This window comes from Poecilia reticulata, linkage group LG18 (assembly GCF_000633615.1).
Source record: "Poecilia reticulata strain Guanapo linkage group LG18, Guppy_female_1.0+MT, whole genome shotgun sequence".
NCBI classification, from domain to species: Eukaryota; Metazoa; Chordata; class Actinopteri; order Cyprinodontiformes; family Poeciliidae; genus Poecilia; species Poecilia reticulata.
Genome location: NC_024348.1, coordinates 11514517 through 11534142, shown reverse-complemented (window position 1 = coordinate 11534142; position 19626 = coordinate 11514517). Strand labels below are relative to the sequence as shown.

At 41.2% G+C, this 19626-nt stretch overlaps 1 protein-coding gene across 2 annotated transcripts in view; it reads left to right on the top strand.

Moving 5' to 3' along the window:
- dnah2 (dynein, axonemal, heavy chain 2) overlaps positions 1-19626 on the top strand; it is a 64506-nt gene that overhangs the window by 22845 nt on the left and 22035 nt on the right. For both annotated transcript variants that reach the window (XM_008435561.1, XM_017310481.1), the window contains 33 exons: positions 355-461; positions 767-956; positions 1055-1235; positions 1327-1454; positions 2345-2497; positions 2632-2757; positions 3318-3536; positions 4367-4484; positions 5250-5386; positions 5650-5787; positions 5910-6068; positions 6149-6301; positions 6724-6815; positions 6898-7093; positions 8803-9027; positions 9148-9252; positions 9969-10157; positions 10240-10325; positions 11790-11920; positions 12038-12187; positions 12296-12463; positions 12717-12877; positions 13031-13170; positions 15291-15423; positions 15520-15659; positions 16094-16304; positions 16390-16506; positions 16591-16732; positions 17388-17557; positions 17662-17778; positions 17852-18016; positions 18479-18601; positions 18714-18862. In XM_008435561.1, coding sequence (XP_008433783.1) covers positions 355-461; positions 767-956; positions 1055-1235; positions 1327-1454; positions 2345-2497; positions 2632-2757; positions 3318-3536; positions 4367-4484; positions 5250-5386; positions 5650-5787; positions 5910-6068; positions 6149-6301; positions 6724-6815; positions 6898-7093; positions 8803-9027; positions 9148-9252; positions 9969-10157; positions 10240-10325; positions 11790-11920; positions 12038-12187; positions 12296-12463; positions 12717-12877; positions 13031-13170; positions 15291-15423; positions 15520-15659; positions 16094-16304; positions 16390-16506; positions 16591-16732; positions 17388-17557; positions 17662-17778; positions 17852-18016; positions 18479-18601; positions 18714-18862 — 4919 coding nt within the window. The remainder of the gene's footprint in view (positions 1-354; positions 462-766; positions 957-1054; positions 1236-1326; positions 1455-2344; positions 2498-2631; positions 2758-3317; positions 3537-4366; positions 4485-5249; positions 5387-5649; positions 5788-5909; positions 6069-6148; positions 6302-6723; positions 6816-6897; positions 7094-8802; positions 9028-9147; positions 9253-9968; positions 10158-10239; positions 10326-11789; positions 11921-12037; positions 12188-12295; positions 12464-12716; positions 12878-13030; positions 13171-15290; positions 15424-15519; positions 15660-16093; positions 16305-16389; positions 16507-16590; positions 16733-17387; positions 17558-17661; positions 17779-17851; positions 18017-18478; positions 18602-18713; positions 18863-19626) is intronic.

Here is a 19626-nt window from a genome sequence, read left to right as displayed (position 1 = left end):
TGAAAATACATAATACCTCCCCTTAACTACCTCAAGCAACATCTGGTTGTATGAAGAAAACGGATCTAAAGATTTCTATATTTGTAGTTGGAACGATCGATTTCTGTAGAAAATGTTTCATTAGGTTAACATTGGGCCTGTGACGTTCCAGTTCGCTGGAAAAAAATAAATAAAAAATGGGTAGCTCTTCATCACCAGAGGCAGGATGTGGTGCATGACATGGCATGTTGAATAAGTGAGCAAGCGGCCCGTGTAACCACCCCACCTCTACCGAACATGGAGTGGCAGAGTTATCATATGTGCTGAGACAGAGTGAGAAAACGTGAATTTAAATGTGTGTGTTTTCACTTTCAGATTGAGTCGAATGAATGCATCATCCGGCAGACCAACACGCAGTTCAGATATGGCTACGAGTACCTGGGAAACTCTGGACGGCTGGTCATCACTCCACTCACTGACAGGTCACCGTTAGCGTCACACCCGTAACATTATCGGCTAGAATGAGCCTAGGAAGGCTTGCAGTTAGATTGGTGTCTTAAATTAAATATTTATGCATAACCTCAGAGAGATGATTGTTTAAGGATTTTTCCTATTTTAAGCTATCATCACTTTCATTGTTATGATGCAATGATGCAACATGAAACAGACAAAATAGTCTCGTGCTTAAATTTTGACATCCCAGCAGGTTGCACTTCTCCTGTTTTGTGTTCTGTGGAGCTTCTCTGTGTGTCTTGTGTTGTAAATGTCAGTGTTTGACCGTGTCCAGGTGTTACATGACTCTGACCACGGCTCTCCATCTCCACCGGGGCGGCTCTCCGAAAGGCCCAGCCGGCACAGGGAAGACGGAGACCGTCAAGGACTTGGGCAAATCCCTGGGCATGTACGTCATTGTCGTGAACTGCTCTGAAGGACTGGATTACAAATCAATGGGTCGCATGTTCTCCGGCCTGGCTCAGGTCAGGGAAATTTAAAAATCCGCTCGTAAGTCGTAGTTTTGTCATAAGTTGAGATTGTAGTGGGGGAAGTAAGCTTTGTTTCCATTGGCTCTGAGCAGACGGGTGCGTGGGGATGCTTCGACGAGTTCAACCGCATCAACATCGAGGTGCTGTCAGTGGTCGCCCAGCAGATTCTTTCCATCCTGTCTGCCCTCTCAGCTGGGAAGGCTCGGTTCCAGTTTGAAGGGCATAATATCCGTCTGGTCCCAACGTGTGGCATCTTCATCACCATGAATCCCGGTAGGTCAACAGAACAGTCGGGATTGTACTTGTTTGAGACTTCTCTACCTAGCAGAGGAGTAAAAACTTTTTACTTCTTTGCCGTTTTTAGGGTATGCTGGTCGCACTGAGCTTCCTGACAACCTGAAGTCCATGTTCAGACCCATCTCCATGGTGGTGCCGGACTCTACTCTGATCGCTGAAATCCTGCTGTTTGGAGAAGGCTTCGACAACTGCAAGGTACTGTACTTATGTGATTCTAAAAAGTGTAGGGAAATTGTGTTAAACACCATTTCAACTTCGTTTTTGCCCGTCTTTTGTACGATCTCTAGCGTCTCATTAGCAAAGTAAATAGCACTATTTGTGTCCTGCCAGCACAAACAAACCCACTAGGTTCAGAAGGCGACTTTCGTTCTGTGTCAGGTTACAGTGGCTACATTAACTGCATTTCCACTGACCATACAATTCTGAAAACAAATTAGTTAAATTTAGAAAATAAATTAGCTTAAGTTGTTTTCCGATTTAACGTTTTGGCACTAGGATAAGGTGGTTTTTTTGCTATGTTATTGCTCTTCATAAGCTAGTTATTTAGTCTTGGCTGGATTTATGCTAAGACTAAATAACACACAGTTGAATCCTATGTATAAAACCAGAAAAGTGATAAGTTGTCTAGGATTTCCTTTGGAGTTATCATTCTATAGATAACTTATTGTTTTCAGATGTTTATGTGCTAAAAGTTTTGGAAAACCATGTTTCATTTTCCTCCCACTTCACAATTATGCACTACAACTATATTATCTATCACATAAGATGCAATAAAATTAGTGGTTGTAATGTGAGGAAATGTTGAAAAGTAATATGGAGACTACACCGACTAATGAAGCACATTTATTAAAGAAGATAATATCTTGTACAATGTGTTCATGATGCAAACTCATTTAAAACATTTTCTTTAGTTTAGATGATATGTAGGCAAATTAAACTGTGAATACCTCAGAGGGTCTGCATGCAAAAGAAGCTTCAATGAAGTGAACAAAGCAGATTAACTGCTTGTAAAATAAATTATCTTCTTTTCCACACAAGACAGACTTACCATGTTATTTAATGTCTCTATTATTTGTGTCTATTAGCTCCTGGCTAAGAAGGTATTCACACTCTACTACCTGGCAGTGCAGCAGCTCTCCAAACAGGATCATTATGATTTTGGTCTCCGCGCTCTCACCTCTTTGCTTCGCTACGCCGGGAAGAAACGGCGCCAATCCCCCAACATTGCAGATGAAGAAGTAAGTCTCTTTCTGAAACCTTGTGCCCAGGTTGTCGCAAATGATGGATTCATGCAAACTGGAAAGATGAGGATGTTTAAGCAAAGTAATAAAGCAGAAATACAGTGGATGACTCTTTGCATGTCTGTCCTCAGATTCTTCTGATGGCCATGAAGGACATGAATATTGCTAAACTGACCTCTGCAGATCTTCCACTGTTTAATGGCATCGTCCAGGACTTGTTCCCTGCTGTGGAGACACCTGTTATAGAATACGGCATGGTATGCAGTTCACTTTAACGCTAGTCTATCTAAAGAAATATGAGAAATGCATTTGTTTCAGAATTTTGAGGTTCACTTGTGATCAGCTTTATTTATCAACCCTGGACCTGCTGATACAATGTTTGGCCAATTTATTTTCGAGGACTACAGTATAAAAAGATAACAAGTCACACTATTTTAACAGTCAGGTTTTTCTGATGTGATCAGAAGTTGACATTTTAAGATGCCCTTACCTCTTTGTGTTGTGTTTGTCCATTTAAACTTACCTTTACTCTAAGATTCCCAATTAGTTGCCTAAACTTCATATTTCAGCATGTTCTCTTGTAAACATTTAAGAGCTGAAATGGATTTAACAACAACTTAATAAAATGTTCAGCCTTTCTGTTATCTGCTGAAAATCTTAGTCTTTCTTCACTGGACCTAAATGTTGCAAAAAACAACTAACTTTTTGTGTTCTTCACTCAGTAATGGTGTCACCATAGAAGAGTGTTGCCAGTGCAGCCTGTTAAAGCCTGGGGTGCATTAAGTGATTGGAAAAATATGATTTTCTTTGACTGTAGTTGAAGGAAGCTATCGAGACGGAAGTACGGCGGTTTGGTTTGCAGGTCACTCCTTTTACAGTGACTAAAGTCATTCAACTCTACGAGACCAAAAACTCCCGGCACTCCTCCATGCTGGTTGGCAAGACGGGCAGCGCCAAGACTATCACCTGGAAGATCCTGCAGCTGTCCCTCACAGCTCTGAACCAGAAAGGAGAACCCGACTTTCAGATGGTTCAAGTACGTTTTCAGTATTTGCATATTCTCGGTCGTAAATTAATAAGGTCTTAACACAGATTTAATTTTATGACTTAGAAGAGAGGAGCAGAGTCTCGAGTAGAAACCTGCAGATTATGAGACTAACATAAACATGTAATATTCACAGATTTCCCCCCCCCCACCCCGCCAAAACAAATAGGCATAAGTGAAAAAATGAACACACTGAAATCTTGAAATGTATGGACAATAAAAAACACTCATCCTTATCAAGATAAAATCTAAGCGGCTAGCACAGAAAAATGTCTTCTTTTTTTTTTTATTACCACTGCTTGGTGGTTTTGTTGTTAAAATGCCAAACCATAGTTCTGCCGATTTAAAGGACATTTAAAAATATTGTGAACACACAGGAACTGATAAGTGTTTAATCACATAAAGCATCAACCCCCTCTGCCAGAGTCTGGTCCGGTTTTAGACCAGCAGTCTGCAAATACATTTGCAAATGTATAGAGTGTAATTTGTCATTTGCTTTATAGCTAGTTTGTTTACTGTAAAGCATGCTTCTGTAAGAGTGATCAGCTAAAATAATAATTAGGTCTCACCATAGAAAATTAATTTAACTGCTGAACACCAGCAAAATGCTTAAATTACTACAAATGATGAAGGGATAATTAGTGTTATTCATTTTCCTTAGTGTTAGGCCTGAAAACCAATGTCAAATCTCTTGTTTGTGCGCACAACCTTGGCCGATATCACTGATTCTGATGTTTTTATTTTATTTTAGAGTGTGAAGCTGATAGTTAGTATTAATCTTAACTTGTGCAGGTTTATTGTTGTTTTCCAATTCTCCACAGATCTATCCCCTGAATCCAAAGTCGATGAGTCTCGGGGAGCTGTACGGAGAAAACGACCTTTCTACTAACGAGTGGTCCGACGGAGTGCTGTCCTCCCTCATGAGAACAGCCTGTGCAGGTACATCTATCAGAAAAATACTCCCCACCCCCCAACACGCACACCCACACACCCACCCACCATGTTTATACAGAATACATAATGAATGAACACCCAGATCTCGCCTCTAAACTCCAGCTGAACTGGATCAGTGTACAATATGGCAGAGGCCATTTGTTGAATGGGAGAGCGTTTTTGTAGTCGTGACATCAGATGGAAGACCGAATGTGTAAAGATTCATGGCCACAGGTGCAACAGATGTAGCTCAAATAATCAGAAAAGATCTTTGTGATTCAGTGCAAACAGCTGCTTTGAAGCTTTCGCTGGGAAAATGTGCCGCTCAGCAGCTGCTCTCAAGGTTGATTAATTTATCATTTATTAATGTTGGTGATTCGCTGACCCTTCATGTACTGTCTTTGTAATTTTTGATCAACAAAAATCCCCTCACAGAAAAAAAACATGTTGGCAGAATGCTTTTCTTCTCCATCTTCTGGGTCTTATTGGAACTAAAACGTCTTATGAGCATTGTCACACAGCAGTTATTTCCTAAATGATTTTCTTGCATTTTCCACCATGAAATTGTATTTTTTATTTATTTTTTTGCTTAGCACATTAAGCTAAAGGGCGGTGATGGACACCGCTGAATAAAAAGTTATCTGCGCTGCTCCTAAAACATTAATCACTTTAGCTCAACCCACCAATCTTAGCTTGCAGTTGACCAAAGTCCAACAAGTTGTTTGCCGCAGGTAGCTTCATTGTCTGCCACACTGTGTTTGTCCACCTAAGAGGAGACGCCTGATGAGAAGTGGATCCTGTTCGATGGGCCCGTGGACACCCTGTGGATTGAGAGTATGAACTCTGTCATGGACGACAACAAGGTGCTCACTCTCATAAACGGAGAGAGAATCTCAATGCCCGAGCAGGTGAGAGCATCAGTGGACAAATGCAGACGTTTACCTTGTTTCCTCGCTGTTTGAAGTTAAATAAAACTAATCTTCTCTTATTTTGTGTCAGTTAGAATTACCAAAAGGATTTCTATTTCTAAATGCCACAGTTGATTAAATTATTACGGCCTTTAAAATCAGAAGTTTACATATATTTACGTGAATTACGTGTTTTTCTTCAGACAAATGGACACCGTTTGAGACGGCACACAGAAATATTTGTGGTATTTATTTTGTCCAAGGTGTCTCTTCTGTTTGAAGTGGAGAACCTGGCGATGGCCTCTCCGGCCACCGTGTCCCGCTGCGGAATGGTCTACAACGACTACGTTGATCTTGGATGGAAGCCATTCGTTCAGTCCTGGCTGGAAAAGCGCAACCCAGTACCACTTTAATCTTCCTTTAACGTCTAACACAGGACTTTGAAAATCTATTTAATTATTAAGCCCTTTTCTGACCTGATAATCGTTTTTTTTTCTTTTCTTTTTTTAAATTCTTTTTTCAGGCTGAAATGGTGCATTTGAAAACTTCCTTCGATAAATTTCTGGAGATCACTTTGAAGTTTAAGAAGGCCAACTGCAAAGAGTTGATCCCCATAAACGAGCTCAACGGCGTCGCGTCTCTCTGCCGGCTCTACGACGCTCTGGCCACACCCAGCAACGGGGTACGCCTGTCTTGTTGTCGGGTTGTGAATAACACTCTGGCATTTGTAAAGAAGTGTTAAAAGTTTCTTTTATTTTTCAGGTGAATCCTTCAGATAAGGAGAACCTGGAGAGGGTGGTGGAGCTCTGGTTCACCTTCAGCCTCATCTGGTCCATCTGCGCCTCCGTAGACGAGGACGGACGGAAGAAAGTGGACAACTTCATACGATCCATAGACATCACCTTCCCCGTCAAGGTCTCGTGAGGAGTCGAGTTTTGGGTCACAAAGTTGTGATTTAAGCTTCATTTATGGTTCAAAAACACGTGTCATGTTTTAGCTGTTGCTAAATATGTTGTTAAATTTAAAGATGCTTACACCTTTCAAGAGTTTGTTGGCCAGGACCTGTCCGTTTTCTGCTCTGAGATATAAAAGTGTGTAATAATACAATGCATCCATTGCTCCCTCCAGCAACTTTTTTATTTGTTCTGATACCGGGCAGTAAACGGACCTGCATGAACAAATATCATCTACTTCTACACATGGGTCTAAACTTTTCTGTACATCATAAAATGTCTTTAAAAAGAAGCTTGCGGGAAGCCAGTCTTGGAGCCTGAGAGACAACAGGTCATTTTGTGATGTCCTCACACCTATAACTCTTTCAATATGAACTCTTTTAGGACACAATTTATGAGTTCTACGTGGACCCGAAAACTAAATCCTGGGTGCCTTTTGAAGAGCAGCTTCCCAAGGGCTGGCGCTATGATAATAAGTAAGTATCTTGCTGCTCCCTCTTTGTTTCCTACACTCTGCTTCCTTTAATAATTAAGGGCTTCCATTCGTCCTCTCTGCAGCGCTCCATTCTATAAGATTATAGTTCCTACAGTGGACACAGTTCGCTATAACTTGCTGGTTCAGGCTCTGGTTTTGAAACAGCACCCGGTGTTGCTCACTGGACCGGTTGGCACTGGAAAAACCTCTGTGGCCCAGAACGTCCTGCAGGGCCTAGGCAAAAGGTGGACTGCTCTCACTATCAACATGTCTGCCCAGGTCGGTGTTTTTTTTTTTTTTTTAAATATTGTTTCAAATAAGTTTTTAGATTTAATTCAAATGCTAATTTATCCTCAACGCTCCTACCCTAACCCGCACATTATCGGGGTGATTTGTAACACCTGTGTGTGAGGTGTGTGTGCGTGTGTATGTGTGAGTGCCACATCACACAGAAAGCTGATCCACCTTCACCTGCAAAGCGAGAGGCTTTAAAAATGACTGATGACAGATATTACCCATGCTCCTGCATGTTTCGGTGTGCATGAGTGCATCCGCCTGCATCCTGCCAGATAGATGTTAATACTCTCCATCTCAGCAACATCACAATTTCAGTAAAAGTCATACATTGTGCCAAGGTCCCACCAGTGGGCACGGTTATTACCAGACGGCTCTGATGAAGGGCTGCAATGATGAGGGGTACTCATAACCATCACACACCTTTACGGCTATTACAGTTATTATCATGCACTCTTACAGCCCTCCTGTCACGTCCATCACTGTCACCGCCAGCTGTTTTCACTGGCAGCTCGCCTGGACAGAAGAGATTCTAACAGAGCACATCTGCTTTATTTTACATTTTATTTTTCATTTACACAACCTGGACCTTTACATTTTGTCACGGATAAAAGCTTTTTTTTTTTTCTTCTGAAATTACAGTTGCAAATCTTCTGCCACGGTTGTATTTAGGTTTGGACTTTGACTAGGTCATTCTAACTCACAAATTTTTGTTGATCTAAGACAGGGATGTCCAAGCTTTGCATCACGTGGGTCAAAACTGTCAGCTCAAATGTACTGCCAAGAAAATGTTAAAAACTAAAATCACCAAAACTGTTGTCTCAGGAAGCTGTTTTGATTTTTAACATACTTACCGTATTTTCCGCACTATAAGGCGCACCGGATTATTAGGCGTACCTTCAGTGAATGGCATATTTTAAAACTTATTTCATATATAAGGCGTACCGCGTTATAAGGCGCATAGAATAGACACTTCAGTTTGGGTTGCCAATTTGTTCCGTACTCTATTATTACACATCCACATTTGTAAAGAAGTGGTCCCCGAGCTTTATATAGTAGGCTGCCCCAGTCATTGTTTCACTCATGGCGTTGCGATATTGTGCCCAACTGCTTTCTGGGTAACACAGATCAACCGACACGCTGCCGCCGCAGTCTCTGTCTCTCTTCCCCTGCCCCTCCAGCCCCCCCCCATCCATCCCCCTGGCTTTAAATGTATTATCAAACTTTATTAACAAACCAGCGTTCTGACAACTATCCCAGCATGCACCGCGCACTTCTTCTTCTACGGGGGAAAATGAAGTCGGCGGCTGCTTACCGTAGTTGCTAGACCTGTTATGGCTCAATATCGGTCCATATATAAGGCGCACCGGATTATAAGACGCACTGTCGGCTTTTGAGGAAATTGAAGGTTTTTAGGTGTGCCTTATAGTGCGGAAAATACAGTAATCACAAACTAAGCATGAACTATTTTTTAAATGTAACAAATAAACAAATCTGATATATATATATATATATATATATAACATTTTTATTCTACTGACCTTTGCAAACATCCAACAGATTGTCAAAAAACGGCTAGTCAGCAGCTACTCTGTAGAAATCAGTGCCATGTGGGATTTCTTAATTTTAGGTATTCACTTCTGAAGAAGACTGACTAACAACAGCTTGTAATCTTTTGTTTATTTTGTACCCAGATATCCTCCAACAACATCCAGGCCATCATAGAGAGCCGAACAGAGAAGAGAACCAAAGGCATGTTTTACCCGATAGGCGGGAAGCACATGCTGTGTTTTCTGGACGACCTGAACATGCCGGCCCACGACACGTTTGGCTCCCAGCCGCCACTGGAGCTGCTGCGCTTTTGGATCGACTACGGCTTCTGGTACGACCGCCAGAAGCAGACACTGAAGTATGTCAAGGTGAGAAGTGATCTGTCGAGGAAGGTGGAGCGGAGGTCTGCGGTCCAGTACGTTGGGGCTTCGGGTGTTATTTCATTGATGTTCTTGACGGACGTCTAATTCTCAGTTTATCGGTGTCAGGACATGTTCTTGCTGGCGTCCATGGGACCTCCTGGTGGAGGGAGGACTCAGATCTCTGCTCGATTTCAAAGTAATTTCAACCTCATCAATATGACCTTTCCAAGTGTAAGTTCTACTTGTCTCCATATACAAATAAAGAGTTGAGTTGTGTTCTCAAAGAGATTAGCAAACCACTGTACAATGTGTTTTTTTTCTGCTTTCATAATACCAACAATTATATGTTAAATATTATTTCATTACAATTTTGTTTGATCACGGTAAAGGAAATATGACAATATCAGATTCTGACATATTAGAAGATGCAGACAGTCTATTAAAAACACCATACAATTTCAATGTTTAAATTCAACAAATTGGGGATATCATAACATTTGTAAAAAATTTTGTGTATTTGGCTTAAGGTATCTGGGATTTTACCATTAATCCAAGTGTTTTTGAACTTCTACACTGATTTTCACCAAGTAAGAGAGGTATTGGCCATTGCTTTGTGTTTAGTTGTACCAGACAGACTGCTGTTTGTATAAGAGAGATAAAGCAGATGGCAGCCAAAATAAATACTAGTCAATAAATGTTAACATTTATGACAAAGTTTACAAACCATAATAAAACTTTTTACATCAGTCTGGTCTGTTAACATTTAACTGGAATTGCACTAATATATGTTACAAGCAGAATAATCAACAAGTCGCATCAAAACAGTAAGGAAACATGCTAACATTAGCCTAGCACTTCCGCTAAGTGCTGCAAATAGTTCTTGCCAGGTTTTTTTCTTTTTCTTTTGTTCCTTTAGCGATTTTTATTTTTGACATCTCTGCATGCAGGAGTCCCAGATCAAGAGCATCTTCAGCACCATGCTCAACCAGAAGCTACAGGTCTTTAGGGAGGAGGTGAAGCCTATTGGAGACTCTATAACTCAGGCCACTTTAGAACTGTACAACTCTGTCACAGCGTCCTTTCTTCCCACTCCAGCCAAGATACACTACCTCTTCAACCTCAGAGATATCTCAAAGGTACACACACAGAACGGGCCGGAAACTGATTCACACAGGGTTTTCAGGATTGTCCTTCTAAAATATCTGTTTTTATCTCTAGGTTTTTCAGGGTATGCTTAGAGCTCACCCGGAGTTCCAAGATACTCAGAGTGACATCATCAGACTGTGGATCCACGAGTGCTTCAGGTAAACTGAACATCTCTCAAGGCTGTCGTAAGTTAAACTCGTACAAATAAAAAAAAAGTATCTCCATATAAGTTAGTTCATTTATCTATTAATCCCTCCAGTTTTTCACAATTCTGCAGTTGTCTAAAATTATGCAAAATCTATAGAGCCCCATATTTATTTGCGCTAATGCATAATTGTGCATTGATGCAATTAATGCAGATTTTCGACAAAAACATCAGGTTTAAGTAAGTGACTTCTATTTCTCACCTGCAGGTGGCAGTATTTTTTACTTTTACCACTTTGCTACCTCAACTTTACTTGATGTCAAGTTACAGTCCGTGATTGACATGGCAAGTAGCCATTTAAGATGGCTCGATTTTTGATTTTATACAGCAGAATAAAAAATATATTTTTTAAAATTCTATCTTTAAATTTTGGAAGTGGTTAAATGAGAGGAAAAAAATGTAAAATTTCTAGCAAATATTTTTAAAGTAGCACCACACAATCAGTGATTAATAACAAAAGTAATCACAAAATCCTATTGAAATTGATTCAAACAGCTTTTACAGGTTTTTATGTTGTGAAAATTACACACGCACACACACACCCCACACCCGTTTTTGCCAACAAAACTTTAATGAACCTTTTTTGATTTGTTGTAACACTATTTTCTTCAAAAATTGACACATTTTTATACTTATGTGCAGGAAACTTTAGCTTTCTGGGATTAAAAGGTTGCATAATGATTATTTTCTACTATTCCTTGTCAGTTTGTCCTGAACGTTTCTCTCATCACATCACAATGGCTTGTTTTGTTTTGTCTTTGTTCCCAGTCCTCTGAGAATCCCTCCGTACATTTATCAAAACAAGACTCAAATTATTCCAAATCTTGTCTCGAACCTGTTCTGAAAGCTTGGCATGTGTGACACTTTTTCCCAACTTTTTACTCCAGTTTAAATATGGTAAATATGGTCCTGAGTATTTAGAAGATCATCCTTTTCTCCACACATTTTCCAAAATCTTGCCCTGCTTTTTGGGAAAGCAGGAGTGCTCAGTCCATTTTTTTGTTTTTGTTTTTTGTTTTGTTTACAAGAAGCAACCATGACTCAATTTCTCATATTTCCAGTAAAAAGGCAACTTACATAATTAAATGTCAACACATGGGATGCACATAAAATGTCAGAAGGGGGAGAGTGAAGATTAAGTGGAAGCAGATGCTTGTGTACCAACATGCCCAGGTTCTGTCCTTCTGGGGAAATATTGGCAACTCTTTTTCTGCTTGAAGTGGCTAAACTTTGTTCTCAAGGATTGCAGCAGATGTTCATTTACATATAGAACGTTATTTAATGTGACCGCAATTTGGTGCTCAGAAAAAAAAAAAGAATAAAAAAGTAATGGTATTAAATTCAATGTTTGCCATCCACTAATGCAATCTTCTTAACGTGTGTGTACAAAAGAATTTCATTCAGTGTTTGCTTTCAGGGTGTTCTCGGATCGACTCGTAAACCAAACTGACGCAAATACATTCATAACTCTCCTGGAGGAAAAACTGGCCTCCCTCTTCAATCTCACTTTCCACGGCATCTGTCCGACCAAACAGTCACCCTTATTTGGTATCTTCGTCACAAATACCACCCAAAATAACTTTATTACACGTTCAATTCACATTATAGCGAAGGTAGGATTATGAAGGATGTTTACAACGTCTTTTTTTTTTTTTTGCTGATCAGGTGATTTTATGGGTAGCGTTGGTGGATATGAAGACATTGTGGATATGAAGAATCTGAAGAAGTTCATGGAAACCCAGCTTATTGATTACAACCATGCACCCGGAGTTGTTCACATGGACCTGGTGCTGTTCAGAGACGCCATCGAACACAGTACGTCTGAAAACACGACTCGCAACGTCTGAGCTTTCCACAATCCTGGTTGTCAACATGTGAACTAGTTGGAAGCCTTGATGGATCCACAGCCTCTTTCCTCCACAGTCACCCGTGTTGTACGTGTGATCAGCCAGCCGAGAGGCAACATGCTCCTCGTTGGTATCGGGGGCTCCGGCAGACAGAGCCTCTCTAAGCTGGCAGCCTTCATCTGTGAATACGAGGTGTTCCAGGTGGAAGTGACCAAACAATACCGCAAGCAAGAGTTCAGAGAAGGTAAGACCAAGCCAACAACTTTGTGGTGGTTATTTAATCAACAAGCCTCTCCTTCCACCTCAACATACAGAAAGGCCAACTCCTCATTAGCTGCTTATCATAGCATAGCGTGTTTAAGTTACCCCCTCCCTTATGCCGCCCTGGGAAACTGCCCGTATGTCAAAAACCATCGCTAAATACACGCACAGATATTTGAGGTACTGAAAAATATTTGAATAGTGAAGGCGTCCTCTGTGTCTGTGTTTAATTTCAGACATCAAGAAGCTCTACCGTTTAGCTGGGGTGGATAACAAGCCCACAGTGTTTCTCTTCAATGACACGCAGATTGCCGACGAATCCTTCCTGGAGGACATCAACAACATCCTGAGCTCTGGAGAGGTCCCCAACCTCTACAAGCCGGACGAGTTTGTAGAGGTCTGTGTTGTCTTCTCGACTTCCCTCTTGTCCCTCTAGCATCTGTCAATTTCACTAACGATTTCAACACAACACATCTCAGTGTACGTTGAGTCAGCTGACTGTATGCCTCATATTAATCAGCTGTGGTGTTTGTTTTGTTTTTTTTCGTAGGTGTGCAACGCCCTGTCAGAGTATGCCAAGAAAGACAACGTGGTGGAGACGCCTGACTCGCTGTTCAGCTACCTGATCGAACGAGTCAGGAACAACCTGCATATCGTTCTCTGCATGAGCCCAGTGGGAGAACCCTTCAGGTGAGTCTGATGAATGGCTGGGAATGCGTTCACAGCATGTCTGTTTTGAGGTAATAATGGGTGAAAACAAGAAATCAAAGTTATGTCCAAGTAACCTCCATTCACAACAAGTATGATGGAAATGGTCCACTTCCTTCTGTTTTTGTTTTATTCTCCATCCTTCCCTTTCTTTTCTATTCCTTACTTCCTGCCTGCCTCATGTTTTATTTCCTTCCTCCCATCCTTCCTTCACTCCTTTTGTATGTTTCTTCCTTCTTTAATTTCTTTTTTCATTTCTCTGTAATATTCACGGTTCCTTCCTCCTTTCCTTCCTTTCCATCTCTTTTCTTTCTTCCATTCCTTCCTTCACTCCCTCTGTTCTTTTTCATTCCTCAACTTCTTCCTTTTTTTCTCTTTAACCCTTTCTTTTTTTCTTTTTCTTTCTTGATTTCTTTCTATACGATTAATCATTTTAGACATTCGTTTAAAACTGTTAAAATTTCACAATAAAAATGTGTAGGAAGCTACAGATGAGGCTCAGCACGTAGTGACCTGTCAGCCACTTAGAAATTCTGATCCGTTCCTCCAGAAGGTTATTTCTCCTTCTGCACATTTCACATCCGTCATTGAAGCAGATTGCGCCTCGGTGCCCATCTGCATTAAAGTCAGAATTAAGAACCAACTAAGAGACAAAATAATGATTTAAAATGTTTCCCAAGCAATCACAAGAGTACTTGGAATTCAGTCAAAGACAAAGCATCTCAGCGATGATTATTTTGTCTTGTTTTGATACGGTGGTCGGAAACGCAGAGAGAACACAGAGCAGCTTTGAGTCGACGGGAGCAAATAAACTCTCAGGAGTGATTTTTGCAGTGAGGAGACTTGTTGTTACGGCAAACGCCACTGTTCGTAGAAAAAAAAACACTTCTTCCCCCCGTGGCGTTTGTGGCCCACAGGACGATGGCCACACATGCTGCTGCTAATTGGACTGGCAGCTCTGGCACTTTCACATTGCCACGGCTAATCACCACTCTCTGTGTGACCTGTTGTACCACACAGCACACTTTGCTTCCCCTCACCATGGGAAGGGCCAGCGTTGGTTTGTTTGAAGCTTGTGTGGCATTCTAGTAACAGCTTGCCTATGTTATTAACCCCTCAACTAAATGTAGTTTTGTGGATAAAAAAAGGGGTATAATGCATTTTTTCTTGGTAAATGACAGGCAGAGATGTGATCTGACAACTTTGAGTGAGTAAAAAAAAATTTTTTTCATGCTATTTAAAACTAAAACACCAATTCAACAACTGGCTTTTATGTTGGTTTTATTTATTTATTTATTTTTAAATGCGATCAGAGAATGGGAAGCTATTTTAAAAAATGTGTTTTCTTAAAAAGATGTCAATGATAGTTTAAAATCTTAACAAAATAGAATACAACCAGCTAAGTAGAATAAAGTAAACCTGTTTTGTTTCGTTGTGATTCTACTCCTAGTATTTATGGATTTCTGAAAAAGCTGATGACAACTGGTTAATTTGACAAGTTAGTTGCTTTTCCTGTTGCAAATCTTTGTTAATTACAGCAACGTTGTGACTGAGATTGCTACCGAGATTTTAATTGATATTAAAACAACTGATTTCAGTATTTTTGTCAAAGGATCTTTTTTATGAAAAAATGGAGAAAACTCAATTGGAATTAACTAGAAAAACATATAACCCTTTATTGCCACAATGTGGAGAAATTTATGTGCGGAAAGCTGGCGTCGTTACATTCAGCCTTCATGTTCTGCTGAAGTCTTCAGTTCTGTCACCGCCTGGTTGACGTACAAACACGTCTCAACGTGTCATAGAAGTGTAACGTTTCCTTTTTAAACAGCCGCTGACATCATTTCTATTTCCGCTGACTTTTAAATACATACTGAAAATACGTACGTATTTTCGCCTTGCATTTTCTTCCTTCAGTAAAAGTCAGGAGTGTCGTTATTGGCTTCCCGGTAATTTTCAGATCCGATTGTTTGAGTTTCTGACTGACCGGCGACCAGTCCGTGCCCAGTCGTCTGTTTCTGTCCGGTGCATCTCTGTTCTTCAGCCAACACTCTTTCACACACCCTGTCGCTACATAAACACCTACGACTGTCTCCCGACAGAAACCGCATTCTGCAGTTTCCAGCGATAGTAAACTGCACCACCATTGACTGGTTTTCCGAGTGGCCCAAAGACGCCCTGCTGGAGGTGGCTGAGAGGTACCTGGATGGACTGGATCTGGGCTCTGTGGAGGGGGTAAGCGACAGACGGATACAAACACACACTCTTCCATTCTCTCTCGTTAATATCTGCTTTTGGGGCTGTCTTCATATGTGCTGTTGAATGTTGTAGATCCACAGGAAGGTCGCCAGTATATTTGTGACGACTCACCAATCCGTGGAAAACGTCTCCCAGAGGATGAAGGTGGAGCTGAAGAGATATAATTATGTAACACCCACCAACTACTTGGAGCTGGTGTCTGGATATAAAAAGTACGCAGCTACTCCGCACTCTCACTTGTCTGTCCACGCTAAACACCAAATGACTCGGCTATCTGATTCTCATATGGATCATAAATGTGCCTTTTGAGTGTGTACATTATGCATACAGTTATGATAAACACTAATTGCACCCATTTGCATCCACAAGATTATCTAGAAAGAAAACATGTCAGTCGCCAGATGCTGCTGATTAAGTAAAAAGTCCAGACCCCAAACTGACTGAAATCTTCTGGTGGGACCACAAGAAAGCAGAGACAAATATCAACAAACAAACATCTACGTTGTGCAATGTTCTTGGTTGCTTTATTGTTGTTTTTTTATCCATAATTGTACCTTCTAATTTTTATTAATCCGAAACGTAATCCCCCATGAGTGAAGGACTCATGGGGAGAGATTGCAAGTATTTTCTGTTTGTTTCTCTCCAGACTGTTGGGGGAGAAGCGAGGTGAGTTGGGGGAGCAGGTGAGCAAACTGCGAAACGGCCTTTTCAAAATCAACGACACCCGGGAGAAAGTAGAGGCCATGACTGTGGAGCTGGAGGAGGCCAAGGAGGAACTGGTGGAGTTCCAGAGGCAGTGTGACCAGTACCTGGCTGTCATTTTGAAGCAAAAGGGGGAGGCTGATGAACAGCAGAAGGTACGTGTGATGAGGATGTGTCAGTGACTATGTAAAAAAAGAAACAAAACGAAATGGATGAAGTCATCGGCTCTGTTTTGTTCAGATGGTGAGTGAGAAAAGCGAGAGGATTCGAGCAGAGGAGCTACAGTGTAAAGCCATGGCTCAGACTGCACAAAGGGAGCTGGACAAAGCCATGCCTGCTCTCGAAGAGGCCCTGAAGGTGGCCGTTTGTCTCCCGTCACATTTACAGCTTTGACTTTGTTTCTTCTTTCACTGCCGCTCGTTTTTCATCCCTTACTCTCAGGCCCTGGAATCTCTAAACAAGAAGGACATGACGGAGATCAAGTCTTACGGCCGTCCTCCAGTGCTGGTGGAGACCGTCATGCAAGCTGTCATGACCCTTCTTGGCAAAGAGCCGACCTGGGCTGAAGCCAAAAGGCAGCTTGGTGAGAGAAAACAACAGCTGACATGTTTGGAAATGAGTCCCGCATTACCAAAGTAGTATATGTTTGTTTAAAAAGCTGAAAATAATGAACTACTGAACAGAAAAACTCAGAACTATTAGAATACAAGTCTCGTTTTCCAAGTTTATTTTGTCATTGAGTGAAAAAGTTCCCAGACTGTGAAATATATGCAGCCAGAATACTACAAATATATATATATATAAAAAGTAGATTTTTTTCCCCCCACTGATTAAATCCACCCAAATTAACCCCTAGCAGGCTATTGTGGTGAATTGGCCCTGAAATGCCACTAATGCCTGTTGATGCATATTCAACACACACCAAGGATAACATTAGAAGCATTTTGCTGCCATCTAGTGGTCAGAATTAGTGCAGACATGGCTGTTTTCCACACTAAATACCTCCATTTATAAGTATCCTATATGCTGTATTGATATCAAAACTGTACTTTTATTTACATTCATTTTTTGAGAGCAAAAATAGTAATTTGCATAAAACTATAATTAGGCACAAAGGGGTTAAAAGGTTTACAATATTTAAGTGTGCAATGAAAGTTTTGTTTTATTGCATTTCTCTCTGGAGGTCTGTAAATGTACTTTGGACGGCACGCATAGTGACCTTAAACTGTTTCTGGCAGGTGAGCCCAACTTCATCAAAACATTGGTCAACTACGACAAGGATAATATAACGGACCGTGTTCTGAAGAGGATCGGCCAGTACTGTAGGCAGGTGGACTTCCAGCCAGAGATCATTGGCAAAGTGTCACTGGCTGCCAAGTCCCTCTGCATGTGGGTCCGAGCCATGGAGGTAAGAGGGTGTTTATCCTCACAGAACACCAGGCACAGAGCGGTTTATCGCTATGGCAGAGTAATAAGTCAACCAATCATCACACATCAAAATGAACTCTCCAGGTGTACGGACGCATATTCCGGGAGGTTGAACCAAAGCGGGCATTGCTGAACACTGCAATGGCGGCTTTAGCAGAAAAAGAAGCTGCTCTGGACGACGCTATGAAAAAACTACAAGAGGTACAAATAACGGTGGCTTTCTTCTTGCACGTTTCAAAGTGATGCTACAATCGGTGTTTTCGGGTGGGCGCAGGTGGCGGATAAGCTGAATGCGCTGCAAAAGCAACACGCCGAGAAGCTGGCTATGAAGGAGAGTTTGAGAGTCAAATCTCAGGAGATGGAGTTGAAACTGGACCGAGCCGACAAACTGGTGACAGGACTGGCTGGGGAAAGGGTCCGATGGGACGAGAGAGTGACTGTAAGCCTTACATTTCGAGATGTTTAAGTGCAAGAGGCAGATTGGGATGTGGATGCATATTTCAGCCGACTGCTGGGGTCGTAAAAAGCTGCTGTCTAACCTTTCACCCGTAGGCACTCATAAGTTTGAGCCATTTAAGCACAGTGTTAGACAGACATACAGTTGACACAAGACGTTTACATACACTGAATAAAAAGACCCATCCATCTTTTTTATCTCACTCTCAAGTTAAGCGAAATATATCTACACTTATGTGAAACTCAAAAGAATACTTGCCATGAAGTGTGAGTGCAGATGAGAGCAATCTGTTAGTTTCATTCATTCACAAAGGTAGAGCTTGGTGTTTTATCCTAGCCCTTTCAGTTTGCTGTCTGGCTTTGGTGCTACTTTTAAACTAAGTTTGTTATAAAACCAACATTCAGACACGGGAGAACTCTGTCATGATCAGTGGGTGTGCTGCAGGGTCTTGAGAAAAACATGGGATACCTTGTTGGAGACTGCCTGCTCGCTGCGTCCTTCCTGTCCTACATGGGGCCCTTCCTGTCCAATTACAGAGACAAGCTGCTCAGCATCTGGATGAAAGAGGTCAAAGCAACACTCAACTTTAACACGAGACCTCAACAGCTTTTCCACTAATTCACCAAAGAATAAACGTGATTTCTCTCTCTCTCGCTTCCTGTTCGTGTTCTCGGCTCAGGTTCTGGAATCAGGGATCCACTGTACCCCGGGATTCAATTTTTCTGTGTTTCTGTCCAAACCAACAGTGGTGAGAAACTGGAATATCCAGGGTCTGCCGTCCGACGCGTTCTCCACTGAGAACGGCGTCATCATCACCCGCGGGAACAGGTAGGGATGCACAGCAAGCCGAAGACTTGTTTCACTTTTCCTTATTATTTTACTGCTAAGAAGTCCTTCTAAAATGCATTTTTAGGAGACCTGACGTAGAACCACACTAGTGGACAATATACAAAAAAAATATTGAAATGTGCAGACAATTAATCATAAAATTCATTGGAGTACAAAACAAATATTAAAAAAAAACTTTCAAGAATAGAGCATAAGATTAAATATTTCAAAGATGTTTAAGAACAGGTTGTTTTCTGTTCTGGGCCAAAAGAAGCGGTTTGTCGTTCATCGCTGTTGTTTTTGCATCAGATTTACAGGAGTACCAGAAACATGTAAACCTTTTTAAGTAAAACAATGAAACCAACAAAACAGATGAGTAAAAAAAAAAAAATCAGTAAGTAAAAAAAATGACACACTTGTAGTATATTTAAAGAATGCCATATGAATAAATGGATCAATTGGGCTGGTTTCTCAGAAGACTAGCATTCGACTCATGAAGGAGACACGGAGTCTGAAGATTTGCAGTGTGCCAGTGTGTTATATTGACGGTGAAAGACAACAACACATATAAATCCAACAAGAAAAACAGACATTTAAAAGGCCATACAAAAAACAAAACATGCGCAATACTAGGRAAGAAAATAAACAAACAAAACCAAAGTAAATTAATCCCCACAGTTGACCAAGCCCACACCCTTCAGTCCTTTGACCCCAAGCTGGGGTAATCAAATCCCAAGACAGGCTGACTCTGGGTAAGGTGCTTG